This window comes from Mastigoproctus giganteus, chromosome 4 (assembly GCF_048544385.1).
Source record: "Mastigoproctus giganteus isolate SK-2022 chromosome 4, ASM4854438v1, whole genome shotgun sequence".
Lineage (NCBI taxonomy): Eukaryota > Metazoa > Arthropoda > Arachnida > Uropygi > Thelyphonidae > Mastigoproctus > Mastigoproctus giganteus.
The window spans coordinates 133,818,401-133,838,414 of NC_143578.1; the positions used below are offsets into that span (position 1 = coordinate 133,818,401).

General features: G+C 37.4%; 1 protein-coding gene across 4 annotated transcripts in view; it reads right to left on the reverse strand.

Annotated features, from left to right (window-relative positions):
- Positions 1–353: 353 nt before the first annotated feature.
- LOC150087077 (single-stranded DNA-binding protein 3-like) overlaps positions 354–20,014 on the reverse strand; it is a 538,273-nt gene continuing 518,612 nt past the window's right edge. For all 4 annotated transcript variants that reach the window (XM_090371800.1, XM_090371798.1, XM_090371799.1 and 1 more), the window contains one exon: positions 354–549. Coding sequence is in view for 1 of the 4 variants with exons in the window: in XM_090371799.1 (XP_090227925.1) it covers positions 514–549 (36 nt within the window). In the remaining 3 variants the exon portion in view is untranslated. The remainder of the gene's footprint in view (positions 550–20,014) is intronic.

Genomic DNA, 20,014 nt, shown 5'->3' on the forward strand with positions numbered 1-20,014 from the left:
TTTTGATTTAAGAAAGTCAAGAAACTGCCTAAATACTTAAAAGTGTGATACAATGAACACAAAATAAATAACATTTATGTTACATAGTAGGAGACGGAATATTAAAATGGTCAAAATTATGGTTGATGCTGGTACAAGTATGAAAATGCATAAACAAATTTGATACTACGAATCAGAATGAATATGACTCCCAATTTAGGAATATATAAAGGTAATTCATTTTTGTGGACATCTGAAGTCAACGTAAAACTGATAAAAAAATTTGATTAGTTCCTTTTTCACAAATGAAGCTCACAACACTTGTAAGAAATGAAATGTTCCAGAGAATGGTTTTCACAAAGGTGATGGATCAGATGAGTAAAGGGTTCCTATTTATGAAATTACCGAAATTGCTCACAATAAGCATACTATATACAGAGCTTTATAACACATGATATCACTTTCAAGCTTGTGTTCTTGCTTTATTGAGATGCCTTCTTTAAATTTGCTGTTTCCTCCTCCTGCATTGTCTCTTTATCTGCTGACACTGCAACTGCAATTGTTCAAGTCCTGATAATAAAAAGTACAAACATTAACTCAATATTCAATAATACCTGAAAATATACACTCATGTGCAAAAGTTATTGACACAATTTGGTTATTAAAATATGAATAACGATATAAAATTTGCACAAAAAGGCCAGCAATATAAAAATTTTATACCTCTTCCAGAAACAGGATTAAAGGAGTGTTTTCTGTTTTTAATCCAGCTAGGTGACAGAATGTATCTAATAGGTATTTTTATTTTCGTTTTCTTTTTTATAGTATTGTATGAGGTCTGGCCAAAAAGCTTGGGAGCTGAACTACTATTTGGGAAATGATGAAGCTTACTGGCTATTCAGATGGATCTTCTTCAAAGTAGTCTCCTTAACACTGTATACATTGACCCCAAACTACTAATGGTTCTTGTGTTGCTTTCTGAATCATTGCAAACCTGATAGATGGCGGAGATAAATCTTGTCGGTATGATAAATGATAAGTACTACTGTGATGCAGTGTTTTGAAAGAAATTCTCAAATAGAAAACAAAAGAGCAAATGCTAAATTCCCCAAAGTTCACTTTGGCTATTTTTCTGAGCAGCCACATGCAATCACTGTAGAACCATACCCGTGAGTCAAAAGATATAATAAGCATGATTTTCCCATTTTATTGGGTTTGGCTTGCTTTCTGAGCCTTGAAAACAGAGTCATTGATAGGACTGGGACTTTGTTTCTGGGTCGTAGCATTACACCCACAATTCATCACCAGTAATGATGGAAGAAACAAAGTGTGGGACAGTAGAATGTCGATGAATGCCTTGACATGTGACAACTCGCAGTTCACTGTGATTATCAGCAAGGATGCAAGGCACAAACCTGGCTGAAAATTCCAAAATGAAATTTTGTGTTAAAACTGCTGACACATCCTATATGATATATTAATTTCATTAGTAACTTCACATATAGTTAAATGTCGATCGCTCTTGAGCAGAATTGAATCATGGCCACATTTCTGAAGTGTGACCAGAGAAAAGTTCATCTTTGATAAGCAAGTAGTCTTCTCTAAACTTTGCAAACCATTGCCTGTCTTTAAATGACATAGCATTTTCTCAGAAAGCCATTTTTAACATTTTGTGGGTTTCTGTTGCACTTTTTCCCAAATTAAAAACAAAGCTTGATGCAAATTTGCTGCTCAGTAAAATAACTAATTTTAAAATGTGATGAAACATAAAAAACACCTATTTGATGTGCAATAATTCTGAATGCCTTCAGATAAATGGCAGATTCATGCATTACCATGTCTAGACAACATCAAACATTACTACATCTAGAGGCCATCTGTTACAACAAGTTCTAATTGCAATATCTTACAATGCTACAATTTCAAGATACAAAGTCAATCTCTGAGCATTTTTGATTTCACCCTGTATGTGGCCAATGTTATAATTATTATTATATAATAATAATGTCGGCCACAAGCATGTTCAACCTGTTGAACAAGGCCCCACACTCAAGTCTAAATAATAATAATTGTTTCTTAGTTACGGTAAAATTTGAAAAAATAAAAAATTAAAAAAAAAAATCACTATTACAAAAACACCCTGTGCAAGTTTTGCACAGGACCTCAGGGCCCACAAGTAATTTTTGAACAGAGTCCCACAAATTTTGGGGCTGGCCCTGCATGCAGCATGGAGGTACCATCTGGATTATTGTTAGTGATAGTGACTGCCAGGTTCCTCAATGCCTAAAATTGTCATCACAAGGCTATGGGAAATAATTCCAGAAGGCAGAAGCCATTGCAAAAATAAAGGCTGTCTATGTGCAATATCATCATCGTCAAGCATCACATCAAAGACAGCCGATAACTGCCCTTCGCCAAATCTCACAAAAAATATCTGCATCTCTAACTTATATTCCTCTAATCCATTTCCACAGGAGAGTTAATCAGAGAATACCACAATTGGGATATCAAATAATGGAGTCAAGGTCTGTTCTCTGGTGAGTCAAAATTCAGCGCGAATAGCAATTTTTGACAGTGCTATATATCTGGCGAGAACATGGTACATATTATCAGCCCTACAAAATTAGAAAAAGGGACAGTTTTATCCAGGGAGGGCCATCACTGTTAATGGCTGCATAAGTTATTAAACTGTCCCTCCATTTCCTCCTTTTCTTTAAGGGTGGGCATGCATGAAGATAAGGAGATGAAATCTCAGAGCACTATATTAGGCTACATAACTGGTCCTTTCTTTTACCTTTTATAGAAAATACACATATCCCTATAAGGTTCATCTCGTTGATGAATTTTTTATAAAGTAAAATATTCAGTGAATAAAATAGCATTGATATCCTCAGAACCTTACAGAATATGACTCTGATTCATTGGGGGAGGCATATTATAAGTCATCAACCCCTCTTCCAAGAACCCGACATGACCTGAATAATTTCGTTGGTGAAATAAGGGCTCAGTGTGACAGTTGGGGGGGGGGGATTATGAGATCCCCATTAATCCTTCATATAATCCTTTATTCATGGTAATGAATGAGTGATGGTTATTCATTAATTACTGATGTATATACAAAATTTTATTAAAGTTTGGACGGGTGGAGTGAAGAGATATTTATAAAAATGTGTAATGTTCTTAAATTTTGCACATAAGTGTATAGAAACTTTTATAAGATCACAACATCACAAACTAGTTATCTGATATTTTCCAATTTAATTTGATATTTTATGTTAATTTTAATAAATTACCTGTACAAAACTGTAAAATCAAATCTGATGATGGAAGATACATTCTTATGTAAACAGAAGTACAGAAAAGGATTGAAAAGTTCCAGGGCTGAATTTTTATGTGAACAAACATAATATTTAAAGATAATCACACATCAAAATTTTCATAACACGTAACAATAGCGCTGACTACATTTTTACTATCAGTTATATAATTACAAAAAAAGGGTTCTTGAAAATTCCTTAACTGTATTTGTCACAGCTACTATAATTGCTGCTCAAATAGAAAATTGTCATCCCTTTAATGAGCTCCTTGGTGTGGGAAAAAATAAATTTTTTTTTATGAAATCACAATGGGTACGGTCAGGTGAATATGGAGTATGTTGTAATACAGTTACAGAGAGCTTAAAAGGATATTCAGAAATTGCTGCCACACAACAAGCAGGGTTGTCATAGAGTAATTTCCAATTATTCCATGGCCACAGATCTTGCATCTCTCTCTCTCTCTAATGATCTCTGAGGCCTTATTAGTAGTGATCTACTGCTAAAAATTCATAATAAATTATGCCTTTATAGTAAAAAAAAAAAAAATAATTCTAGCATAAATTTTATTTCATACCTGTCAGTCAGCATTTTTTTTTTTAAATCACAGAATAATGAAGGAACTTGCATAGGACCGACATTTTTTCCATGATTTAAAAAAAAAAAAAAAAAACATTTAACTGCTTTTACTACTGTTTTCAGACATCCTGGATCACAATAAACAATTTCAAACAGACTCTTTGAAAGTGCCATCATTTTTTTCATCACTGGATGTAACGTGTGAGCAACTATCATATAATTTTCAATTCTCATTTGATAAATGGCCGGAATATGCATCTAATGTGAAAGACAACTTTGTAATCTAGCATTAGTATTAGCCATATAGTATTTAGTATTAATAGTGACAAATGATGCTGGAAATCAAGCTTATACAACAGCCAGGAAAAAAAAAAAAAAAAATATATATATATATATATATTTTGCCTATCCATTGTCTCTAATATTTTGTCTAGTTCTTCCTAGAATTCATTCAAACTATTTACTTCCACAACAACAAATGGTAGCTTTTTCCAACAATCAACCACCTTCAACAATCAACTTCCACAAGTCTATTCTGCAACCATCCTTCCTCAATTTGAATTTATGCTCCCCCACTTGTGCACAGTCTGAACAAGAGGAGGAATCCCAAAAACAGAGTTTTTTCAAGCCACTCAGAGCTTTAAATGCCTCAATCAGATCACCTTGCAGGTGCCCAGTCTACAGTTGCTGCAATTTGCAGAAATGAAGCCTTTCTTGGTAAGAGCATCCCCTTTGTTCCTCTCACCAATCTTGTTGCCCTTCTCTGTACCTGTTCCAGCAGCTTTACATCCTTCCTAAAATGAGGCCTCACAGACTTATATGTACTCAAGATGTGGCTAAACCATTGCCTTATACAATGGGATAATCACCTCCTTATCCTGATGACAAAATTTCTATATATCATTGAAAAACTGATAGTGAAAGAATGCTACAGGCATTTGCTGTGCTAAAAAAAAGTAAATAGAAAATAGACAATAAAATTAATAATAAAAAAATAAGTGAAATTATAAACAATAATAATAATAAGTATATTAGAAAATTAAAAAAAAAAAAAAAACACGACCTATGTGTTTTTCTCCCCATGTTTCACCAGCCCATGGAGGCAACTTATTCCAATAATTACAACTGGCTGGCTAAAAGAAAGCTTTTTATAATCCGGTCTAACTCTCTTACCCCATAATCTGAATTTTACAATCCCTAATACTGGAATCATTTATAACAACGAATCAAAGTCTTTCCTCATATGGATACCCTTCTGCAGACTTCACCAACAGGGTTGCCTTACTTTGGACCCTTTCAAAGAAGTTTGATATCTTTTTTTAGGTGTGGTCTCCATACTTGGACATGGTTACCCTACAAATACCCTTACTCAATAGAATCATGACCTCCCAATCTCTATAAGCAAACCATTGGATTGCCACTTGTCTTGGCTGCTTGGAGAAATTCATGTTTGCTTGTATTGTAACTCACAATAGTTCTTTTTTCTTCCTCTACAGTTTTCAATTAAACCCTACCAACTGTATAAGTTTTTTTGAAATAGCAATCCCAAAAGAACATATGCCATACCAAGCGTATAAGATAATTTGAGATTTCTATTCCCCATTAAGACCTTTGCATTTTTGTAATTTGAAACACGGCTGTCACTTTTCTGGCCAACCTTGAAGCCTATTCCAAGTCGCCTTGAAGTAGTGCTGTTTGGCACTGATTATTAACTACTTTTACAATCTTCCCATAACCTGCAAGTTTTGACATAAACATCATCTATTTCCTTTCTGATGCATTTAAATAAAATCAGAAACCATGAGAATCCCTGGCCAAATTATTGGGATACCACAATTCCAACGTTATACCAATCTGAAGAGTACCAACCAATCACAACCCTCTGCATCATTCCTTACAGCCACTATGTCATCCATCTAGAATTTTCCAACGTGATTCAGCTTTTATAGTATATTCTCATGAGGAATTGGCCAAATGCTTTACCAAATAAGTAATGTCAAAATTATTTCGTACATCCAATTCATGAGTAACTAATGTGTTAGTTGAGGTTGTTACAGACATTCTCTCTCTCTCTCCGATATGCCAGACATGTACTTGCTACCTGGGAGTCGAAAACACTGATGGAACTGATATTCGGGTGAAATTCAAGTCAAGTGTACCCAATTTTGGTGAAGTCCGGATGGTCTGTGACAAAACCAAATCCTCTATATCATCAAAGTTTCTTGCAACGACCGACTAACTGGTTAAAATAAATTTATTAAAATAAAAATATAATATATACATAAGATAAAACAGAAATAAAATAAAAGCGTTAAAATACAATAAGATAAAAGCGTTAAAATACAATAAGATAAAAGAGTTAAAATATATATAATAAAAGCGTTAAAATTGTAGCTTTCGAAGTGGAGTGCCTCTTCATCAGCTAGTCTGTGACTGGTATACTTCAGTATATATTAATGGTTACAATAGCACAAATCAGCTGGGCATGATCATGTATCATGAGTCTGGTGTCGGTAAAGCAGAATTACGTACACGTGATGATTGCCAGAGCTCATCACACTGCAATACAGTACATTCTATAATAGGATGTAAATGTACTCCCCTCGTCCGATTCCTAGTACTATTATTGGTGGCTATGTGTAGTGCTTCAAGCCATGAGCGCTGGCGGTAATCACGTGAATAGTCGACGATTTCAATATCCCGCTGGGGATGAAGATTGTGCTGCTTAACCCAATAATGTTCGGCGACTGCAGAGCGTTCAAAATTAGTGGTTCGCAGAGCCACCTCATGTTCAGAAACCCGATCTTTCAATCTTCTACCAGACTCACCTACATAACACCCTCCCACAATCCAGACACGTAATACGGTATACGGAACCATTCCGTAGGAAAGAAGGAACAGGTGTTTTCACCTTAGAAATAATGGATTGTAATTTCCTCCCCGATGATGGAGATGCAAAATCATAACAAGACATTCCGATACGCCCAGATAATAGGGGATGTAGGCGGTAGAGATAAATTGATTGGTGCGAGGCAGGTTAGATTTCGTAACAAATTTGTGAGCCTGAAGCTCACATCTATCTAGAACATGAGGTGGATAGCCGAAATTTGAAAGCTCCGCACTAATTTTTGAAGATAAGGGGCGGCGCACTGTTACCTTGAACAAGTTGGAGTATATTTGTAAAGCCCTCCCTCTATTACAGGATCGGGAGGTTTATGAAACTGTGCAAGACTCCCCTGTGAAAGGGTTGGAGAAGTTGGAATCCAAAGTTAATAAACTTGTGCATTCTTGGTTTTTAGCCAATAGGTTTACCAAGAACATCCGCTGGAAGCTTCATGCGACAGGTTGTTGACTCCTGCAGTTTTATGGACTTCCAAAGATCCATACACCTGATGTTCCTTTACGGTCCATTGTGTCTTGTTGTCATACACCTAAGTATGAACTTTCTAAACATGTTGCCAAGTTATTAGCACCCCTTGCTGGGAAAACTGTTTACACTGTTTCCAGTATTACTCATTTTCTGCGTATTATTAAAGATTTTATTATTTCTGAGAGCGAGGTTATGGTCTTCTTTGATGTAGCTTCTCTGTTCACTTCTGTTCCTGCAAAACAGGCCATTGCCTGCGTGAGACGTCTTTTGAGGAGGAATGCCACATTGGGAGATAGAACCTCGCTCTCTACAGATGATAATTGTACTGCTTTCAATCTGTGTTTAACGGGGATGTGATCATGTTCAATGACTCTTTTTCGTCAAATACAGGGCACAGCTTTGGGTGCCATTGTTAGTCCTATTGTGGCTAATATTGCCATGGAAGAACTTACTGGGAAAAACTTACTGGGAAAAACTTACATGGAAGAAAAATTCTTCCATGGCTAATATTGCCATGGAAGAATTTTCTTGAACTTACCAATTCTTATCACTCTCCGGTGTCATGTTGAAGATATTTTTGCAATTGTACCCTGGGGATCAGAATCTGAGCTGCTGCAATATCTCAATTTCTTGTTGCCCATCATTCAGTTTACGATTGAACTAGAGGATGATAATACCCTTCCGTTTTTAGGAAGCGGATGTGCGCTTCCTAAAAACGGAAGGTCTGAGACAGTATTTAAATTCTACACAGTGGGACCAACTGATGATGTACCAACAGCAAATTCAAAATGGGAAGCATTCAAAGAAACTTATCTTGGAAGCTACTAGGCTTTACATACCAACTAAGAAATATTGTTCGAGGTTTAGGCCTAAATGAATGTCAGATGAACAAATGAGACATATGGCAGAGAAGAAAAATGCATGGGATACATATAAATTAACATGTGACACAGAAGCGTATGATAGATATAAGTTGATCTGTAACCAAGTTACAAAGGAGGTTAGGCAGGCAAAGGCAGATTATGAGAAATCTTTGGCAAAGGATGCAAAGAAAAACAGCAAAGAGTTCTTTACTTATGTAAACTCTAGACGGCAGGGGATGAATCAGATTGGTCCACTTGATATCGATGCTTCAACTGTTGATGATCCTGCTCAAGTAGCTAACAAACTAAATGAATATTTTGCATCGACATTCACACATGAGGAGTTATTCAGCGAGGGGAATGCCAGAGGTGTATTCAACTCTGGCAGTAAGTAGATAATCTTGTAATAACCGAGAGTAAAGTGGAGGAGAAATTGTTGAAGATAAACACAAGAAAGGTGCGTAGGGTGGATGGGATCTATCCAGTTATATTTTAACTGTATACATTGTAAAATGTAATGAAACTAATTATGGAATTAAATGTTTATTGCATAAAATAGCAGTTCCTAAACTGCGCTGCGGAATATTTTAAATTTTCGAGGGAAACACAGATACTCGACAGCTGTCGGACACCACGCGAACTATTAGCTCGAGGTAGTTTAGTCTCAACATTTCTTAAGTTGTTTGGACCTAAACGGAACTGTTAGGTATTTCTTTTGGTCTAGGTGTGCTGTGAAAATATTACTGTAACACTAAGAGCGCTGTGAACCGATTAAGTTTGGGAACCTCCGACATAAAATACACAATGAAGAAATGACTGTTGTGGAAATATTCGAACAGTGTTGACTTTCTCTTTTCATCAATCAATTTCCGATTGCCGACAATCTTCTCTGGGTCCTGGCGAAATAAATATCGCAGAGAACCTCAAACAAAAGGTTTGAGGTTCTCTGCAATATGAAAGATTTCATCTAGTTCTTTTACTGTTATCTCCTTCGCGGTAACATTTTCATCTGGCTCATTTAAAAATTTTAATTTTTAAATGCAAGTCTGTATTGACTTTATTAGCGGGAGACAAACAAGTAACACGTCTTCTTCCGATAGTTGCTGGAACACGCCAAGGTGGGCAGCAGGCAAACGTTTGGTTATTGCCCATCCGATGCGCGGTAGGCTTAACGCGCAATTCAAATCTTTTTTAACTACTACATATATATATAAAAAAAAGATTGCGTTAACTGGAAATTTGCATCGTGTAAAGTGAAAAGTGGAATAATTTTTTCAAATAGAAGTAACTGAAACAAGCGTTAATCGAACTCGCATTATGCGAGGCCTGGCTGTATATTTTAACGCTTTTATTATATATATTTTAACTCTTTTATCTTATTGTATTTTAACGCTGTTATTTTATTGTATTTTAATGCTTTTATTTTATTTCTGTTTTATCTTATGTATATATTATATTTTTAATTTTAATAAATTTATTTTAACCAGTTAGTCGGTCGTCGCAAGAAACTTTGATTATATAATGCAACCAGACGCACAAGGCCTGTTTTCTAAAGCCAAATCCTCTGCTTGCACCTTCACGAGTTAGTAATCCTGGGTATAACCTCCATGCATAAGCACACGGTGGGTGACCATCCACGTGTGTACCAACGTAAGTAGGGGTCGAAGTGTGGTACCACCCGATATTGAGGAATGCCGCCACTCTGTATTACCAGGCAATACTAGGTGGTAGATGACTTTCATCAACTGGTGCAATACCACCACTTTGCTTATTGGAGGTTTGAAGTGGTGGAACCCAAGTTTAGTCTCCATAGTTAAGTTCCGGTCAACCCTTCCCATCCCTTCCATCATGCAGTATGACTGATGACTTTTGAAGTTATGATGAACATCATGGTGAGATCCAATCTTCCTTACATTTCGAGGGCTCTAAAACAGTGTTCGCAGGCAGGCCGCTAGTTAGTACACTGGATCGAACCAATTGGTAACTCTTTAGGGGACTTCCGGATCAGCTAGTGTATAATTTTGCTACCTCTACTCTGCAAGATAGTGACTGGAGGGAATCTGAGTAGTGTGTATGCAGGGGGCATTGTCGAGGCCACCTCATGTCAAGAATCAGGGTATATTCTTACCATGTGTATGCCATATGCCATATCCAAAAATTTCATAACTTCATATAGCAATTCCTCCCCCCACTTTTTCTTACTATTAAATACACCACGAATTGTCAAACTAATAGAGCAAGCTTATCTGTGAAAAGATCTAACCCTCCCAAACACTTCCTAGTTCATTTCACAAATATATGTGGTCTCAATTCAAATCTCAATGATGTCCATTTCCACTTGCAACCTGCCAAACCCCATGTACTTTTTTTGACAGAATCTCAGTTATCAGTTGATTCAACTTCTGCTCATCTCAGTTGCCCAAACGACTCAAAGGGGGTACTTGCGCATATGTACATTCCGATATTCCCTGTCAGAGACTTGGTAATTTGGAATCTCCTCTTTTCGATCTTCTCTGGCTTAAAATCTCTCTGCCTCATTCTGTCAAATTCATCTGTTGTCTCTACTGTTCTCCCAATTCCGCTAATCACTTGGAGCTCTTTGACTTCCTCTCTTTGCAACTTGACTTTATCCAGTCCAACTTTCCTAACAGTGAGGTAATTTTCCTTGGTGATTTTAATGTTTATAACTACAGCTGGTTTCCTTTTTCTAGTCACACTGACCCAGCTGGTTGAGATATTGAGGCTTTTGCAATTACTAATGACCTAGCACAGATTGTTCATTTACCTACAAGAATACCAGACAATTCCAAGAATACCAATCATACAGCCAACACGCTTGATCCTTTTTTTCACAAACAACCCTTCTAAGTACACTGTCGAAGTGAGTGGCCCTTTAGGCACTTCAGATCACAATTTGGTCATTGTCTCTTCTCCAATGGGGCCTTTTTCTCATGGCTACTCCCAACCTCATGTTGTTTGGCATTACAAGAATGCAAAATGGGATGACCTGCGAGACTTCTTTTCTTCTTTTCCTTGGTCGGATTACCGTTTCAAAACTTCTGATGTCAACATTTGCTCAGATCGTGTCAGTGATATTATTCTTGCAGGAATGGAATCCTTTATCCCACACTCCACTTTAAAATCTCGTCCTTTATCTAAACCTTGGTTTTCCAATAAATGTGCTAAGGCTGTCCAAGAGAAGAATGTTGCATATCGTAATTGGCTTGTTTCTAATTCTTCAGTTTCATTTTCTGCCTACACCAAAGCTCGCAACAATTGTAAAGCAGTTATTAATCAGTCCAAACTAGAGTTTGAACAGGCTAAGAGTAGAAAACTTGCTTCTTGCCCTAATGGTAGCCGAGCATTCTGGTCTCTTGCCAAAGCTATTGGCCGCAACTTTTGCCCATCTTTGCTCCCACCTCTGTCCAACCCAGATGGTTCTGTTGCCACTTCAGCCAAGGATAAAGCTGACCTGCTAGCATCCCATTTTTCTTCCAGCTCATGTATTAATGATCTTGGTAAAACACCTCCCACCATTCCCAACACGCTCCATTCAATGTCTCCTGTGGTCTTCCATCAAAAGGATATCAGAAGGATTTTGATGAACCTTGATGCTAAGAAAGCTCCAGGTCCTGATGGTATTTCTCCACTTGTTCTCAAAACCTGTGCTCCTGAACTTACTCCTATTCTTTGCCGCTTTTTTTCACTTTCTTATCACAAAAGTGTTTTTCCTTCTTGGAAATTTGCTCATATCCAGCTAGTTCCTAACAAGGGTGACAAATCCCTCCCATCCAATTATTGTCCCATTGCAATTACTTCTACTCTTTCTAAAGTAATGGAGAAATCGATTAACCGCCAACTCTTAACTACCTAGAAACCTTCTGTCTGATCAAAGATCGCCAATATGGATTCTGTCAGCGTCGATCCACTGGTGATATTGTGGCTTATGTTACCCATTTATGAACAAATTCAATGGAAAAGTTCGGTGAAACACAAGCAGTTGCTCTTGACATCTCAAAGGCTTTCGATCGTGTCTGGCATAAAGGCCTTTTAAATAAGCTTCCATCTTATGGTTTGCCAACTGTTTTTTGTAATTGGTTATCCAGTTTTCTCTCTGAACGCTCACTGTGGGTGATAGTGGATGGCTCTGTCTTCTAACTTCTCCACTAATGCTGGTGTCCCCCAAGGTTCAGTTCATTCCCACCACTCTCTTCCTCTTATTAATGACCTTCTTCTATTGACTGGAAATCCTATCCATAGTTTTGCCAATGATAGCACATTGCATTCCACTTTCCATTTTGAAAAACCTTGCCCTGCTCAATCAGCTTTAACTTCCGAATATCCGCTACCAATTCCTTAAATGCCTATCTCCAGTTAATTTTCCAGTGGGACAAAGACAACTCAGTTGATTTCAATCCTTCTAAAACTCAGTCTTGTCTTATATCTTGCAAAAAGGATTCTTCTGCTCCTATGCTTATCTTTGGTGATACTCTGATTTCTAGGCAAAATGATATATCTCTTTTGGGGATTACCCTGACTTCTAATCTCTCTTGGCACAAACACATTACAACTATTGCTTCCTCTGCATCATAAAAACTTGGTTTTCTCTTTCGCTCTCAGCATTACTTTTCTTCCAAACAGCTATTCACGCTGTACAAATCGCAAATCCGCTCTACCATGGAATACTGTTTCCACACCTGGGGCTGTGCCCCCAAAACCTCTCTCAGGCTTTTAGATTCCATTCAGAGGAAGGCAGTTAGGTTAATTAATGACTCCTCTTTAACAGTCTCTCTCCACTCACTGTCTCATAGACATATTGTTTCTGCTGTATGCCTTTTCTGCAGATACTTCCGTGGGCACTGTTCTTCTGTTTTGGCTTCCATAATTCCCGCTGTCTTTCACAACAGTCCGAACACGTGCCGCCACCAGCCAACATCCATTTACTGTCCAACTTCAAACTCACGGGATCAACTTTTCATCTTCCTCGTTAATTCATTCAACTGCCGTTTTTGTTCATACATATTTCCTGAAAATGACAGTCTACAGAAGTTCAAGTCTAATGTCAACAAATATCTTCTTTCGTCTTCTCAACCTTCAACCCAAGCACGGTACTAAGTACTATAGGTTCTAATACCTGTCGTGTTTGGTGTTTTCATAAAAAAAAAAAGAAGTTAAATCAGATTGTTTTATAATGGGGATTTTAAATTTACAGATATTGAAAAGAACATGTGGGTTGATCACCTACATGGTAGCAAGACTTGTCTAGATTTACTGAATAACTGTTTTCTACACCAGCATGTTAGAGAGGCAATGAGAAAAAAGGAAATACTCCTGATTTGATTATCAGCAGTGACTCTTTATGTATTAAAAACATCCACGCGAAGGAACCATTAGGTGGCAGTGATCATAATATATTGATGTGGGAGCTACTTAAGGATATAATTACTGTTAAGGGTAAAGGAAAGAGATTTTGCTCATCGTAAAGGTGACAACACAGTGGTTGTAGACAATTTTTAAATTCCATTCCATGTGATCAACTGATGATGTTACCAACTGTGAATTCTAAGAGGAAAACACAGTGAAGTAATCATAAAAGCTACTAAGCTTTTTATACCAACTAAGGGATCTAGTTTATGGTTAGATCTAAATAGATGCCATATGAACTGCTATGACTAGTGGCATAGAAGAAAAATGCATGGGATGATTATAAATTAGCAAGGTTCACAGAAACCACCGGTAAGTACAAACTAGTTTAAATTAAGGCACTAACAGGGTTGGGCATGCTACGGTAGATTGTGTTAAGAGTAGAAGGAAAGTGATGAACCATATTGGCCCACTATTTATGAATGGCATAAATACTGATATAAATACTGATGTTCTAGGTTCAGGTTACTGACAAGCTGAATAAAAATATATTGCATCTACATTCACCTGCAAATAAATTTTGGGGACAAGGAATAACAGAATTACACCAAGCTATAGCTGGAAGCAAAATGATTAGTGATAATTGAGAAGGTGGAAGAGAAATTGCTGAAGTCAAAAGGCATCTGGGGCTTTGGCCATTAATATCACCCATGGATTCAGGGTAGTCCCAATAGACTGGAGATGTGCATAAAGTCAACAACTGGTAACGAGATTGGTAAATGGAACAAAAGGGTGGCCTTACCAAGAAATGCAAATTGCAGCATCTGGAAACTAAGCACCTATGCGGTGATCTGATTGAAGTGCTTAATGGATCGAGCAAGCTCAATGCTGATGGCAGTCTTCCTCTTGCTCATACTACACACATGAGGGAGCAAAAATTCAAATTGAGGAAAGGATGTTTGCAGGATAGATGTGCAGAAGTTTGGCTTCAGCTAGAGGGTGGTTGATTGTTGACACAAACTTCCATCTGTTGTTGTGGAAGTGGGTAGTTAGATTAAATTCAAGGAAGAACTAGACAAATTATTGGTAGGGATGGAGAGTGATATGGGATTTTTTTATTTTTTTTTGGCTGCAGCTTTATAAGCTTGTTTTTTTGCATTATTTTTTACTACTAGTATTAATACTAAAACCAAAAAATATTATCATTTTCATGCAGCCCACTCAAGCCAGTTCTCATGTTATTTCCAAAATATACAGATCGGTCTGAAAGAGAGACTAAATCAGGTGCAATAAGTCGTTTTACCAAAATCTTTAATTAGAATGCATTGTTTTCACTTTAGAATTATATGCAATTTTTATTCCAGACTGTATGCAGTACTCAAGGTGTGGCCTAATCAATGTCCCATTATAAAATGGGACAATCATCTACAATATCTCTGTTGAAAAAATTCTTGCATATCACTCACAGAACCCCATGAACTACACTTCTTTAAGAAGTATAGAACAGGCTGCCTACACTTCTTAAAGAACTTCATGTTAGACTATGCAATTACCCTGAGGGTCTTTTTCTTTCTCCACTAGCTTGAGTGTGGTAACACCCAGTTGGTATGTTATTCGGCAATCTATATGCAGTACCTTGCATTTTTCAGTCTTAAACCTCAATTGCCACTTCTCAGCTCATCTCTCTAATTTTTCTAGATATTGTTGTAGTAGCACACCCTGATTTCTTTAATCAGCCACCCTGTCATCCTATATATTCATCTGCAAACTTCAATATTAAACTTGATATGTCTTCCTCAATACTGACAATAAAGATCCTCAGCACAGAACCTTGCAGAACTCCACTAATAACCACTCTGTGCCTTCTGTCAATCAATCATCCCATTATTCAGAGCAGTAACTTGTTCCAAAAGATTGAGTATGAGAAATCACTGGCTAAGAGAACAAAGAATGGGTACAAGGAGTTTTTCATTAATGTGAACACAAAAAAGAAGAAAATCAATCAGATTGGACCCTTGTGTAATGGGAAAGTCTTATATTACCAAGTGAACTGAACAGGTATGTCAAATTACCCTTTCATAGTGAGGAGAGGCTGTGCAAGTGAGACTTACCAGCATGGAGTTAGTGATATTGAAATTACAGATAATTGTTTATTAGAAAAACTTTCAAGCCTAGAGGCAAGTAAGGATCCTGGAGTTGATGGCATGTACCTTAAATTTTGAAGGAGGTAGCAAGAGACGGAATTAAAATATTAAGATTAATTATGAGTGCATCACCAGACACATGAGAGATTTCTTTGGATTGGATAACTGTTAGTGTTTCATCAATACATAAAAGTAGTTATAACAGTGAAGTGGGCAACTACAGAATGATTACCCACTGCACTCTCAGAACTGAAGTCAGTTTGACTTCCGTATTAGGGAAGATCATCAAGAAATGATAAAGAGTGCAGTACAAGGACATTTCAATAGAAATGGAATTCTGTAGGATACATAGCATGGTTTTATTAAAGAGGAAAAATCATTTAACTAACCTAGTTAGCTATTTTGAGATAGTTAGTAGTAGAATCAATATCGGGAAATGGTGCAAGGAAGCAAGCTTATACAGCAGCATCAACAACAACAACAAACCCCCCCACCCTTCTTACATTGTGTCCATTCCCTCTAATAATTAATCTAAGCATATACTTTTCTCTTTTGTTCAACCAGTCACAATCTATTGAAACAAGTGATATAATATATAATATGTGGTGCCCATGCCTTATTCTGATCACCTAGAGCAGCCAAAGTATAAATGGTAAATTTTTAATATCTTCTGAATATCTGTTATGGTTGTACACCATTATGATTTTGTGAGGAACACGCTCCACCCAAACACACTATTGTAAACAACCTCATGGAAACTAATTATTACCACCTGAAAGACTGTCACTCCTGCCAAATATGTAAGTGGTAGACTAGATATCCATAAATTCCTCAAGCTACCTAAGCCCAACAGAAGAAATACTGACTAGCAAACAGTACAAATACATCCATCTTTTTGATCAGTTTGGCTGTTTGGGTAATATGTACCCAGCTAACACAATCAGAATTTTTAATGAAATGAACATTGATGATATGCAAAGATTAGGGATATACGGGTAGTGATTTTTGAATAATCTTATGCTAAGCTACAGTTCTGAAATAACAAATGCATAACATATGAATCTACTAGATTTGTTATCATATGCACACACATTTAAAGAACATGTTATATCATACCAAGTGTTATGTAAAAGTCTGATGACTAAAGTAGAATGCATATTTAAATATTTGTGTTATAATATGTTATATTTACTTTTTGTGCTTTTATCTTATTTCCTGTAATGCTTCCCCTGGCATATGAATGCTGCATAAGGGCTAATACAATCTATTTATTTATTGAATAAATGAGAATAATAATAATAATAATAACCAAGGGGCTCTGCCCCTGCTCGCTTTGCTCGCCAACCCCCGTGTCAAGTAAGTCAAATCTTTTCTATGTAAAAGACATGCCTGTCAAAATGCACTGATCGATATATAATCAGGAAATGGCCTATGTGATTATTTACCTCTGCATTTTCAGTGTTCGGCATTCTCAAGGTCAAATAACTATCACTGTGTAACTATTTAACTGCATTTACATAGGTCACTTAGGAAAAGGCCTTTTACTTTGGGTTCCAGAATGCACGGGGAATACTGTTGCATTCGAAAGAGCAGGACTAAAATATTTACAAATATACAAACTATATCGGGACAATGGGTCCCTTCATTAATATACAAAAAACGTTACAGTGAAACATCAAATGATGCTGTTTGTGATCTTGTATTAAACAATGAAGCACGTGCACGAGGTTGGTGAACATTATGGAGGAAGTTGTCAGTAATTAATTGCATTTGTAGTGATGTAATTGCAACACCCTCTTCTCCCATTGGCTCAAATAAATATCACTAGGAGGAAAACTTTAGCAAAGCATTTTACATGGTTTCACATGGCAGGTTGCTGTACAAGCTGGAGTGTATTAGGATTATAGACAAGATTAAGGTGCACTGCTAATTTCTAAACAAGGGGATTGCTTAAGAAGAATTTCAGTTAATGGCCATCCCCAGTTAAAACACTTTGTTAAATTTTATTGAACAAATTTTTTCAGAGGGGCTCGTGCAAATCTCCTCAAGCTCCCTCTAGCCACCTCTGTTGTCCTAAAACTAAAAACTGGACTGGGCTGAGCAAGACAATCAAATCAAATTTTAGGTCCTGTTTTTGGGAAAACAAGATGTGGAGTGTCGATATCCTCCTTTACCTGTGCTTCTAATATGGTTTCATGAAGGTTGGTGGTAACACTGATCCCCCTGTCTGTAGAAGACAGAATCATTGTATTCAGTTAGTATGGTCTCTTGTGTCTGGAGGGATGTAGCAGTTTAGCATTAGCATTAGTAGAGGCATATGATGCAAGAAAGCAAGCTTATTCAGCATCAGCCAAAAAAAAAGAAAAAAAAAAAAAAAACAACCACTACTCCCATTTCACCCCTCAATTCGTTCGAAATACCTGTCCAGCTGAGCCTTAAATTTGTTTAGGCTATCAACTTCAACAACAAGCGATGGAAGTCTATTCCACAAACCAACTGCCCGCTGGCTAAAGGCGAATTTCCGCACATCTATCCGACATCCATCCTTCCTCAATTTGAATTTATGCCCTCTCAGGTGATTATTCTGAGCAAGAGGAAGAATTCCATCGGCATTGAGCATGCTCAAGCCATTCAAAGCCTTGTACACCTCTATCAGATCACCTCGGCGATGCCTAGTCTCCAGGCTCTGTAATTTGCAAAACTTAAGCCTTTCTTCGTAAGAGCAACCCTTTGTTCCATTCACTAATCTTGTTGCCCTTCTCTGTACTCGTTCCAGCAGCTCTACATCCTTCTTGAAATGAGGCCTCCAGACCTGTATACAGTACTCAAGGTGTGGCCTGACCAATGCCTTATACAAGGGAATAATCACATCCCTGTCCCTGCTAGAAAAATTGCTGTATATCATTGACAAGACACCATGAGCTACTCTTGCAGCTCGTCTGCACTGCTCAGAGAACTTCATATCTGCCTGCACAATTACCCCCAGGTCCTTTTCATTCTCTACCACTGTCAGCGTAGTACCACAGAGTTGATACGTTGATCTGGGGTTACTGTTTCCCATATGTAGTACTTTACATTTGTCAATGTTAAACTTCATTTGCCACCTCTCAGCCCATCTGCTCAACCTTTCCAGATCCTGTTGCAGCAGCATAGTATCAGTAGTGTCCTTAACAACCCTGCCAACCTTTGTATCGTCTGCAAACTTGGACATTAAGCCTGATACACCATCATCAATATCATTTATAAATACAGAAAACAACAATGGACCCAACACTGAACCCTGAGGAACTCCACTAATAACATTAGTCCACGTTGAGCAGTGTCCATTGATTACCACTCTCTGTCTTCTGCCACTCAACCATCCCTTTATCCATAGCATCAATTTGCCTAGAATGCCACACTTCTCCAATTTGTGCAGCAGTCTTCCATGCGCAACAGTATCAAAAGCCTTTCTAAGATCCAAATATATAATATCAAAGTTATTCCCTGCATCCAGTTCTTTTGTGACTACATCATAGTATCCAATCAAATTGGTCAGACAAGACCTGCCCTTAACAAACCCATGCTGTGTCTGAGCTATAACTGAATTCTTGTCCAGATGATCCTGCAGTGCTTCTTTAACCAGTGCCTCCATTAATTTTCCTGGAACCGAAGTTAAACTAACAGGTCTATAATTACTTGTGTCAGCCTTTGATCCTCCTTTGTGAATTGGGGTTACATTTGCACATCTCCAGTCTATGGGTACCTCCCCTGAGTCCAAAGAAGCTCTCATAATTATGGCTAGGGGTTTGCTTACTTCCTTTGCTGCCTCCTTTAATATAACTGGATAGATCCCATCCACCCCGGGTGCCTTTTTTATGTTTATCCTCAACAATTTCTCCTCCACTTTCCTCTCAGTTATTAGAAAATCATCCAGCTCACTGCCAATGTTTACTTCACCTACGACATTCCCCTTCCTGAATAACTCCTCATGTGTGAATGTAGATGCAAAATACTCGTTTAGATTGTTAGCCACCTGAGCTGGATCCTCAACTGTTGAACCATCAACATCCAGTGGACCAATCTGATTCATCCCTTTCCTTCTTGAGTTTAAATAGGTAAAGAACTCTTTTCTGTTTTTCTTTGCATCCTTTGCCAAGGATTTCTCATAATCTGCCTTTGCCTGCCTAATCTCCTTTGTGACTTGGTTACAGACGAACTTATATCTATCATAGGCTTCCACGTCACCCATTAATTTGTATGTATCCCATGCATTTTTCTTCTCTGCCATATGTCTCATTAGTTCATCTGACAACCATTTAGGCCTGAACCTTGAACAATATTTCTTGGTTGGTATGTAAAGCCTGGTAGCTTCCAAGATTAGTTCCTTGAATGCTTCCCATTTTGAATTTGCTGTTGGTA